The sequence below is a fragment of the Cucumis melo genome, chromosome 7 (assembly GCF_025177605.1).
Source record: "Cucumis melo cultivar AY chromosome 7, USDA_Cmelo_AY_1.0, whole genome shotgun sequence".
In the NCBI taxonomy this organism is placed as follows: Eukaryota; Viridiplantae; Streptophyta; class Magnoliopsida; order Cucurbitales; family Cucurbitaceae; genus Cucumis; species Cucumis melo.
In genome coordinates, this window is record NC_066863.1 from 22154420 (window position 1) to 22166595 (window position 12176).

A 12176-nucleotide genomic window follows, 5' to 3' on the forward strand; every position below is an offset into this window, starting at 1 on the left:
GATGATTGTATTTGTTGTAGTACTATATAGAAGGGTGGAAAGGTGTGCTGATATTTTAGGTGTTGGATGATCGTATTTGCTGTAGTACTATATGGAAGTGTGAAAAAGTGTGCTGGTATTTTAGTGTTGGATCTTATGCATTGTAGGTGTTTATTATTGGTTTGCCATGGAGGGCAGGATGTATTGTTTGATATGTGTGATTATGTATATAAGTGGATATATTGGAGGATTTGGAGTAGTTGGACTTATAGTGTTGAATATAGTTGTGTTTATTGATATGTGATTATATTTAGGTATTGGATGATGTGTATTTGTTGTAGTTCTATATGGAAGTGTATGCTAGAATTTCAGGTATTTTTGTGTACATTGCAGGTGAACTAGTTATAAGGTTTGCCATTGAGTAGTAGGCATTATAGCTAGCGTGCAAGCAATTTTTTTATTTTTTACAATATACGATGACGAACATTTTCGAACTTAATTCGAGTCAAATAATGTCGATTTTGCCAGCATAAAAACTATTATAAATACGACATTAAATGTGTCTTTAATGTTGGTTTAAAAACGACATTAAAGACATTTTTAATGTCGGTTGAGAAACGACATTAAAGAAATCTTTAATGTCGGTTAAAAAAATTAAAGACATCTTTAATGTCGGTAGAAAAACGACATTAAAGATATCTCATAAGCGACATTAAAGACATATTAAATGTCAATTATCCATCAACATTAAAGATGAACCGACATTAAAGGCTTTCAATAACACATTCAAAGATATCGGTTTATAAACAACATTGAAGACCTTTATGTCGGTTTATAACCGACATTAAATATGCCTTTAATGTCGGTTATGAACTGACATTAAAGATCAACTGACATTAAAGGCCTTTAATAACGTTCGCCAAGTGACATTAAAGGCCTTTAATAAGGCCAGATTTCTTATAGTGTTTATTCATATACTTAGACTATTTAGGTCATTTACTCGAACTTAATCCATTTTTATGTCTCTACATAAAGTTCACGTTTACTCAAAAATAGCCTTGGGATCTTAGTTTATTGGATTTAAAATTATAGTATTCAATTTCTTAATAACGACTTTATTGAATAGAATATGATTACAAACTACGAGTTTTAGGACATAAATTCAAATATTTTTTTAAAGAATAAAAAAAAGGATAAAATTAGGTGGCTACAATGAACATAATAGAATCTCGTGAGCATCAACATGCCCTTCCTCAGATTTTTCCATCTTCAATGGATGTTAGTCGTTGGTTTGTGTCTCTTCATGGCTCATTCAAAATGAATTATGATGCAGTTTTCCTAAATGGCGAGGTGAAAATCAGGGTCATTGTTTGTGACTCTAAGGGTGATTTTTGCTTGCTATGAAGAACCACTTTTCTTTCACAGGTTAGTTTTCCTTGCTGAGGCAATAACCATGTTTAACTTGAAGGTCTTTCTAGAGCTATTAAAGTTGGCATCTCCTCTCTTTGGGCTGAAACTGATTCTCAAATCTTATGAAACCTTTTGGTTGGAAGAATTAGTTATATATGTTAATGAGATTTATGTGTTTGTTGATTCTATTTGTACTAATGTTCATTAACTTCAAGATTTTCTTTTTTGGTTAATCAGCTTTGTAACTCTTGTTGCACATGAGTTAGCTAAGAGAGTGTCATTCAAAAATCTAGCTTAAAAACATTTTTTCATGGGTGGATTCAACCTTAATTTCATTTTGACATGTGTTCTTAGTTTAGTTTATCTTGTACTAATTTTTTTTAAAAAAAAAAGAAGGAAAAAGAAAGTTCCCATTTTGAACCACTTAAAATTAATCAAACATAATACATGCTAAAATGGCTAGAAGTCATACACATTTATTTAATAGAAAATAAAAGTTCAGGTCCCCTCCACTCGTGTATATGGAAAGAGATTTATTGAAAAGTACACACCTTACACAATTTCGCATAACATATTTAAGTCCAATAATTACATTATTTTTGTTTATTGGAACTACTTCTTAGTATCGAAGAGTGGGCAAGCAGAAGCAGATGAAGAATCACTTATTTTGGATAATTCAGAATCCATAATATTTTTTTTACCCTTTAAAATACTTCCAAATAGCTCTGTTGGATCGTAGTAGATATGAACTTCTTCAGCCTTCATTAATGAATCTACCTGTACGCCTCTCCAAATATACCATCATCATTTAAAATTATACCTTTAAACTTACTTGTAGACAAAACTAAAATAGTTAGCAAATTAAAGAATTAATTGAAGTTGAATTAGTACCTTGAGAGTTGCCATGCCATAGAATTGAACCAATTCACCAGTTGGGGAATAGGATTTGTAAGGTCCTTCAAAGAAACCCCAATGCCTAAACTTGAGAGCAATCAAAGGAGGAGGTGAATAAACTTCAATAACTTCCCATGCAAAACCTCTTGGAAAACATGTCTTGAAATCATTATGAGCTGATTCATGTGTTTCTTCTTCTGCTTTGTAAAATTGAAATTCTTTTGGTAAAGCACTCTTCAACACTGAATTGAAGCTTCCAATCCTTAATACTTCTTCTCCTGACAATCCCTCTCTTCCTACGTAATAATAATTATATATATACATATACATATATATATATATATATACACACATCCAAATTAATAATATTATATTGGACAATTTAGCAAAATCATTCATTCAATATTGATCACTATATTATGAGCGGTAGATTTTTTTGTGGTTTAGGTTTCGGTTTCGATTTTGTGATGGACTTAACCTTGACCTAATTTTAATCGATTGAGTAAAGAAAATTCTATGCTATATTCATCAACTAATTTCATAAAATTAACTTGAATTAATCTCAAAGGTTAGATGTTCAATTTTTACCACACATTTTAATATATTACGTTATCTTTGAAAATAATAATAATAATAATTACCATTGACAAAGAGCTTAAATTTGTGAGGATCGATGGTGTTGAAATCCTGCAATCTAGCCTTATTGTTGATCTCCATTTGCCATGATTTAATAGCATTTTGCACAGTTTCTTCCAAAGATCCTTCTGGCCATTCCTAAGACAATTATTGTTCACAAAACAAAACTTAAATTAATTAAACACATAAGGTAATTAAATATATATATATTTAGAAGATAAAATTGAATACACACCTTGGTTCTGCCTTGTTCAAAGAGCTGGTTAGCAGATTCATAAGTGGGAGGTTTCCCATACCTCCATTCAACAGAAGGATGTTCCAAATGCAAAGATTTTCTAAACTTATCACCAATATTACTTTTGCTAATTTCATATTCATTTTTATCAATGGATTTGGATTCCATTCTTAATTAATTTTTTGTTTGCCTTCCTCAAGATCAAAACGTATCAAGAGGTATATATATATATATCAATGGTGAAGGATCCCATTTAGGGGGGGATTAGGAGATCTTTTTTCTCATTAATACTCTAGGAATTATTTTCCTAAGCACTGCATTGATCTAAACACATTATTATTTCTCTGTCTCTAACCACAAAAGAAAGGCTGCTATATATTTTGTCTACCATTTCACAAATAAAAATTTGGAAACTATAGGTTTAATGAAAATAGGGTTGCATATATCATGAAATTTTGAAATTGAATATTAATTTAAACAATTGTTGAAAATGTATTTGATATTATATTTACAAATCATGTAAAACAACGCGTCATTAGAAACTAAATATTGATTTAGAATAAGCTATTATCAATTTCTTTAGGAACATGCTTTTTTTAATAAATTTGGTATGATTATTATAGAGTTATATAACAAAATAACAGCAATAAATGTTAATTGACATCGAAAGACTTTCAACATTTACATTTATAGGTGTTGGTAGAAACTGTGTCTACCATTGATAGATTATAAAATTTTATTATATATATTTGTAAATATTTTTGGTAGTTTTTTTCTTTTAAAATAATTTTCTATAATTATTTTATAGCTAGCATCTATACATAATAATTCAAATTTTAATATAACAAACAAAAATTAGTGGATGATTGTATTTCATGAGAGAGTCCTAGCTAGGTGCATACAATAAGTAACACAGCCTCACTCAAATTAAATTTGATACAATTATATATGATAATTAAATTAAATAAACCAAAATGGCAAAATCCTACAATGTGCCAACATAATTAAAGACTTAGAAGTACTTAGACACATTTTAATTTTTAATTAAAACTTATATTATCTATATATATTAAGATAATTAATGGTGTATTATTCTAATAATTGAGTTTATGATACACATTGAATTATAAATTCAATAATTCAACACTCCCAATCTCAATGTCATTGGAAAATTTAGAGCAACCTAAACTTTTTCTTTTTGTTTAATAAAAGTCAAAGTGAGTTTAGTTATTATTTAGTTTAATAATTGGTATCCACCCTTTTCAAATTAGAGGTTGGATATATCATCTTTATAATAATGGAAACATATCGTTATTGTTTTCTTTTTTATATTCGTGAGTGTTTAGATCAAGTTACCTACATTTCGATAAATCTCGAAACAATCCACTTGACTCTACAACATTTGGATATTAAGGAAAATCGTAGAAAATTAATTCCTACCGGTAAGTAAACCAATGATAGTCAATTGAAATATATAGTTAATGGCATACGTCTATATTTCCAAAGATTTTCTACCATATTGGTTCATAGAGACGAAATTTTTTTTATCTATATTTCGTTGGGTTGTTTTTCAAATATAACAAAATGGGTCAACATATTTATAAATATAGCAAATTGTCTCTGATAGATGATGTTAATAGACACGGATAAACTACTATCATTTATCGTTGATAGATATTGAATATATAGATAGTGTCTATCACTGGCAGACTACGAAATTTTGCTATATTAGTAAATATTTTTAGTAATTTTGTTATTTATAAGAATTTTTCTTTTTCCTTGTAATTTTTAATTAAAATATTTTAAAGATATATTTAAACTAAAATTCTACTAAAATTAAAATGTTTCAATATTAATATAAATAATTATAACAAACTAGTAGGTTAATTGTTATTGATTGTTTGGTTGACATATATTTACTTAACTCACCAGTGCTATTGATAAATTGTTATTTATTCAACGACCCTAATAAAATTATGTATTGAAACTATAAAATTAATTTACTAACTAATCTACTTACTTAAATAATTTAGTAGAAGTGTTACTTTTTTTTTTAAAATAATTTTTATATTATATTTAACTAGAGTAATTCATTCATTGTTTATTTATTAAATTATTCAATTACAAAATTGTTAGTTAAAAATTTAAGTGTCGTGAAAATGAGTCACAACGAAAATACGAATATCGAAAAAAATATAATACTATAATAAATAAATAAAATATATAAAAAATATAAATAAATTAATTAAAAAATTAAAGAAAAGAATTATCTTATAACTCTAATTTATTTGGAACTTTAGCCAACATGTGTAACTTACGAATCTACTAAAGACCTCTATTTAGAGGCAAAATGGCAAGTAGGTGGTGGCTTACATGAACATTAATGGTGTGTCATATTAAGACACATGGACACAAAGTGGGTACTTATAAATTGTCACTTGGAAATAAATACTAACACATATGATCATAATATTTATGATATTTCTTCTTAGATGTTCATTACTTATATGAAATAATATGTCTTGTTAAAACCTTACTAGAAAAAAAATCTAATGGAAAAAAATTCTAGTGAAAGAAAAAGAGTTACATATTTCATCTAATTATACACTTACAAAGATACAATTAACTCCTCCTCATATGTCTAATTCTTCCTTTAATTGGAAAGAAAAAAAAAACCTAGCGAAGGAAAATAGTGTTTTGAGCCAATTTCCTGGGTCCAATTTCTATAATAACAATAATGTTAATAATCCTTCTTTTTAGCTAGTTGGACGTATTTTTTTGTCAAATTTGTGACATGCCAGGCCATAGAGCTTTAGATTCTTATAATCGTATGAAATTGTCTTTTCAAGGCCTCTATAGCTCAATTAGTAGCCAAGGTAGTAATTACTATGTCTTCTCATACCTCAATGCCTACTAACGGTTTTTGTTGTCACATAGTTAATGCAATGCTTATTTAATGAATGATTTAGCCAACTTAAATTTAACCGATGACATGTGAGGATACAGTAAACTATTGATAATGGTCAATCTCTAAATATTAATATTTATCGCGTTTCTGCTATTACTTTCAATCTTCTGTCTATGAGCCAATTTTGTCGTGATCGTAATTGTATCTTTATATTTTACTCTAATAAGTTCCTCATTCAAGATAAAGCCACCGGTTATCCACTCTATTCAGGTAAGAGCATCAATGATCTGTATCTCATTTCTCCAACTTTTGGTTTACCATCATCTCAAGCACATCCAAAACTTTTCACTTCTCTAATAAAACATTAGTCTTCTTTATGGCATTTTAGGTTAGGATCACATCTCTCCCCACGAATATTGTGTAGCTACTTATCTCATTATGGTTTTTCTATTCGTCCATCCTCTTTCTACTTATGAAATGTTCTAATTGTTTACGTGGAAAAATGAAAAAACTATCTCTTCTCATGTCTCTTTCCTTGCCGTTCTCTGTTCCTCTTAATTTAGTTCACAGTTATGTGTGAAGTCCTTCTTCCGCACGTTATAAATAAAGGTAATCACTACTATGTCAGATTTATTGATGAACATAGTAAATTCACTTGGTTGTTTCCAATTACTCATATGTCTGATGTCAATCTTAATTTGTAAAAAATTATTACATTTGTTGAAAATTTCTTATCTCATCATTTAAAATCTTTTTTGCTCTAATGTTGGTGGTGAGTTTTGAAATTCGGTCACTAATTCCTTGTTTACATTGAAAGGTATTTCCGTAAATAAATCTTGACCCTACATTCCTAACCAAAATGGGGTTGCACAACATAAGCACTGTCACATTGTACGTTGAAACAACTATGACGTTGCTTTTTCATTCTTCTATCCCACTTGAGTTTCAGCTCTATGCCTTTTTCACTATTGCTTTTCTAATTAATTGTATGCCTACGTCCACTATTAATATGATATCTCATTTTGAAAAACTTTTTGGCACTACTCCTGATTTGCTTCATTTAAAAGACTTTGCATGTGCTTGCTATCCCTTGTAAAAACCCTACAATAAAAATAAACTTGAACCTAAAATATCTTAACATGTTTTTCTGGATTACACACTTGATTTCAAAGGCTATATTTGTTATAATATGTCGTCAAAAAATATGTATTGTCTCTCGACATGTTATCTTTCATTAAACTATCTTTCCTTTTTTGTTTGTCTCTTCGCTTTTGTCTTATGCTTCCCCTTATCATTCTTAAAAAACTTATTCAAATGTTGTCTCATGTTCTTTCTTCATCCACTTTGTCTCCTTCTCATGAATTTATACCCACTACATTTGAGTTTAGTTTGCAGGGCTTATCTACATGTACCTCTCCACAACCACATGTTTCCTTTCCATTATCTGCATTTCCCCTATTTGCTATCCTTCTTCCTGACAGTCGTGTCCCTTCTAATGTTGTAAGACCCTGACTATAAATTTCCTTCACGCGATAAGATTCTACAAGGTAAAGGCCTATGCGATAAGGAGTAATGTGCGATAAGAAAGGGGGACTATGTAAGAGGCCCTTGTTGCAATGCCAGCCTACTTCACCTAAAAGAAATGATGTCATTTCTCACATGAGGAAGTTGGTGATTGATTTGACCTTGCCACCCCAAATCCAAATCTGGGATAAAGATATGGCAGAGACACCTGGTGTTTTAATATTGGGCCACTCCTCGCCGCTGGCAGAATAATCATTCCAACATGGAAAACTTCACAAAAAAGGCCTATAAATAGAGGATTTTTCGATTATTTTGGGTTGTTTTCACCTTAAGCTTCCTTAAGAGAAAAGTTAGAAGATTTTCGAGGTGCTCACGGATCCAAAACATGGCGGCATCTGAGCAAGATTTCAAGAAAATATAAGGAAACTCTTTGATAAAGAACTAGGTCGAGGAGCTATCTGATCATGATTATGAGTGACTCTTCTTATCAACTGTTTCTAGAGAATAAAAAGGATTCATAAAATGTGTTTAAATCCTTATTATATATATATTCTTTTGAAACCCTAATCTATATGATTTTTTTATAACTTCCAACTCTTAAAATGCATGTGTCTATTTTGCAAATAAGAGAAGTATTTTTTTTAGTCGGAGGAATGTTTTTAAAGCATTTTCTGAGTGTTTTGTTGCATGTTGGAAATTTCATTATTAGAGTTATCGTTAGAAATAATGATTTTTGATTAATGTGTGAAATTATTACAGTGGAAGTAAGATGATCCTTGTACCCTATTCAACATTACACCTTATCTTTGTTGTGTAATCTGAGATAAGATGCTTTATTCATGTTGTGTGATCTTGAATGGGATGCCTCATACTTGTTGTGTGATCTGGTATGGGATAATGCCCTTTGCTTGTTATGTGATCTAGCATTGAAAGACGCATTATGCATGATGGAATTGATGGGACTTGCCGAATGCGTTGAGATTACTTCGCATAGTTGCAACTCAACAAAACAGTGTGCTAATTAAATACTTGAGTTGAGGAAGAGTACAAAGATGTAATTAACTAAATAGAATAATTCTGCATGAAAATGATATGATAAATTGATAAAACATGTCCTACACGATATGAACTTCATGCATGAGTTGTTATTGATTTCCATGTGAGTTATAAATGTTGACAATGGGATTTGAGTTGTGATTGAGTTGCCTAATGCATCAAAATGATTGGTTCTAGACTTGCTGATTTACTATTAAAGCTCATACGATTGTATCACATGATCTAGCAAACTAACTTATAATGAATCAAGGCAGAATTTTATATATTAAAAGTATTGCTAAAAGATCTCACTTACTAGATGTTTTTCGTCTAACCTTTCAAATGTTTTGCTTTATCCCCTTTCCTAGGTAGAGAATGATATCCAATGTTGAGCTTGCAGCCTTGATCGTCTAATGTACCCTTTTGAATGCATCATTTGGTAGTGGCCACTATCAACTCGCTTAGATATAGTAACTAGGTGGGAAACGTCCAAGTGTCGTGTTAAGTGGTGTTAAGTGCTTTCGAAATGAAAATCGTGTAATCTATTGAATGTACTCTATCATTGAATTATCATTGAAGTTTTCATTTTTCATTCACCCATTTTCCATGTTGATTTTCTTGTATTTTTCTTAATTCTACTCACTAGGCGTTCAATGGTGTTGCTCGCTGTGAACCCGTCGAGAATGTCTAGGCATTGCATCTCCACTTCATAGCATAGTATGCTTTAGAGCGGGTGTAACAACGCTCATACCATGCAAACCCCCACTAAATTTGAGTTTTTTAAATCTCACCTTGTCACACCCTGCCCTATACTCCAGGAGAGACGCGGTATGACTTCGAGTATTCTGACGTTTTCAACGCTAGAACACTTAGCTTGAGGTCCTTAAGCTTTGCTTAAACGCCTGATACTTTACACTATTACTTAAAGCTATACTTTAAGATGAGTGTTTTGGCATTTAACGCATCAGAATACTCAAAGTCATACCACGTCTCGCCTGGAGTACAGGGTGAGGTGTGACAACTTGATATCAGAGCTCTAAACGCCTACTTCTTATCACCTATCTCCAGTCAAAATGCCTTCTTTTAAACAATTAGTCAAATTTTAGCCTTTTTTAGGTACGGGTCTCACACACCTACTTAATTTTACTACCTCTACATCTAGTGTTCTAACCAACTCCCCCATCGATCCTGTCTTTTATAGCGGGGCCTCCAAACACCCTAAGAATTTCATACTCTTCAAGAGCAGGGCACTTGGTTGTTAGTTCCTTGGACTTCTACCATAAATGTTATTAAATGTAAATGGATATTTCTCACCAAGTACAATGTTGACGATTCTGTTGCACATTACAAAGCTCATCTCGTGGTCAAAGGTTTTCATCAGATTGAAGGGTTTAATTTTTCTAAAATATTTCGTCCCGTTGTTACAAAATCCACCATACATTTTATTTTTCAACTGGCTACAACTTTAGGATTGTATTTACAACAACTAGATGTTAAAAATGTCTTTCTTCATGATGAATTACAGGAAACATTATATATGTTCTCAACCAGTGGGATTTGTTGACTCCATATTCTCTCATCATGTATGTCTTCTTCACAAAAGTTTTTATGGCCTTAAGCAAGCACCACGGGCATTGTATGATCGTCTTACTTCATATTTACTCACTCTTGGGTTTAACATGTCTCCATCTAACGACTCTCTCCTGTTGAACACTTTTTTACATTCTGAATCTCGCTTACTCCACTTCCTTATTTTTCTGCACGTTCTATAAGGAAGAAAAATCATAAGTGGAAGAAATATCGTTAGTGAGAAAACTAATACTATTGGGTTGGTCATTCAAGGTGTATGTAGGTAAAAAAAGTAGATAAATTACATTCTTGGTCAGGCTCGCAGATGGTTAAAGGCCTTTTGCTTCTCAATGTCACAACTTGACACTAATCTTTTCCTGATCCCTCTGCCTCATTAGGCGTTTTAATATTGCTTGGCGGATATCTCTAGGTCTTCCTGTTACTTCACTTGCGATTTTGCCCAACTTGAACTTTCAGATTGTGGATTGTTGCGACTTGGCTCTACAAAAGGGAATCATTCGCTACATATAATCCTTCAGAAGGTTCTCTATAGATGATGACGATGAAAAGGCAGTATTGCTTTAGTTTCGAGGAGGGTGATATGGATTGTGTGGCTTGGCGTTATGGTGTCCTTGATGAAGCATCAGCCAGATGCTTGACCACATTTCTCACCATAGTGGCCACCCTATCATCCTTGTTGTTGTTGACTCGTTCCTCCCCATCCAAAATTGAGGTGGTTTCTTCAACTAGGGTTATAGGTTTGAATAGGGATCATTCTTGATGAATGCGACAGTTTCTGTGTTTTGTGAGCATGCGTCTGTGGTATGAGGTCCACTGCATCCCACACAATCCAACTCCTCTATTTGCTTTGCCACATAAACCTTACCACCTCCAACATTGACTTGCATCAAGGCCATAGATTGCGATAAGTTGTTCATTGTAGTCAATCTTCATACTCATATGCTCCATCATTTTCGAATCACACCTTATATCGCCAACTTGTGGGCTCTTTACATTATCTTACCTTCACTCATCCTGATATTGCGTTTGTTATTAGTCGTGTAAGCCAGTACATGCAGAATCCTTCTGTTGTTCACCAATCTATTGTTAAACGAATATTACTCTATCTTTGCGGTACCTCAGGTCATGGTATTCTGTTCAAACTTGGTATGTTTTTTTTTTTAAGGAATGGAATTCCTAAAGCAAAAGCTTATGAACGCCCGTGCGAGTGAAATTCAATTTATGAAACCAATAAATTCAAAGAAAAATAATAAACATGCTTTTCATGGAAAATGTGAAAATAAACTGACCTTTGTAGAACCAATTCTTCTTCCAAGCTTCGTGGCACCACAAAATCTTCCTCGTTATTCTCCAAGTAAAAAATCACAGAGAGTTGTGGGCTTCTGTAATTTTGGTGAGGGAAGAAGCTTTTGAGAGAATTTTGTTTTGTTGGGATACAGAGAGAGATCGTAAGATTGTGTTGTGCTGTTCTAAAAAAAAACCTTTCTTTTTTCTTCTTTTAAAACAAATATCAACAATGGAGGGGGAAGTTACCCCATCCTTCCCACGTAGGGAGTTATTCTATTCTATTTAAATATATTAATATATATATATATATATATATATATATATATATATATATATATATATATATATATATATGTATGTATATATATATATATATATGTATTAATTAAATTAAATTAAATCAATATAAATTTAATTACAAATATATTATATCTCATATAATATAAACTTTATATTATATCATATATAATATAACCAATGATTTAGATCTCTCATATAATCTATAGTTCTAATATGAATCAAATTCAATTTTAACCTATAGTTTATTTATGAATCTCATTCATATTATTATTATTATTTGAATCATATTCAAATATTAACTTCTCTCATAAAAAACTTTACATTATAATGTATCAAATACATTATATTAATTGTATCATATACAATTTATTCCCTTTA

The 12176-nt window shown here is 31.1% G+C and overlaps 1 protein-coding gene across 2 annotated transcripts; it reads right to left on the reverse strand.

The window, feature by feature from the left end:
* Positions 1 to 1845: 1845 nt before the first annotated feature.
* LOC103492950 (pathogen-related protein-like) lies at positions 1846 to 3485 on the reverse strand. Of its 2 annotated transcripts, none has more exons than XM_008453537.3 (4): positions 3155 to 3485; positions 2925 to 3057; positions 2281 to 2579; positions 1846 to 2166 (listed from the first exon to the last, which is right to left on the reverse strand). In XM_008453537.3, exons 1-4 carry the CDS (start codon positions 3320 to 3322, stop codon positions 2002 to 2004), a joined length of 765 nt encoding a protein of 254 aa, XP_008451759.2. In that variant the 5' UTR covers positions 3323 to 3485; the 3' UTR covers positions 1846 to 2001. The 2 variants fall into 2 exon arrangements, with proteins under 2 accessions (XP_008451759.2, XP_050942978.1); XM_051087021.1 differs by having other exon boundaries at positions 1846 to 2176; positions 3155 to 3364.
* Between the last annotated feature and the right edge of the window lie 8691 nt (positions 3486 to 12176).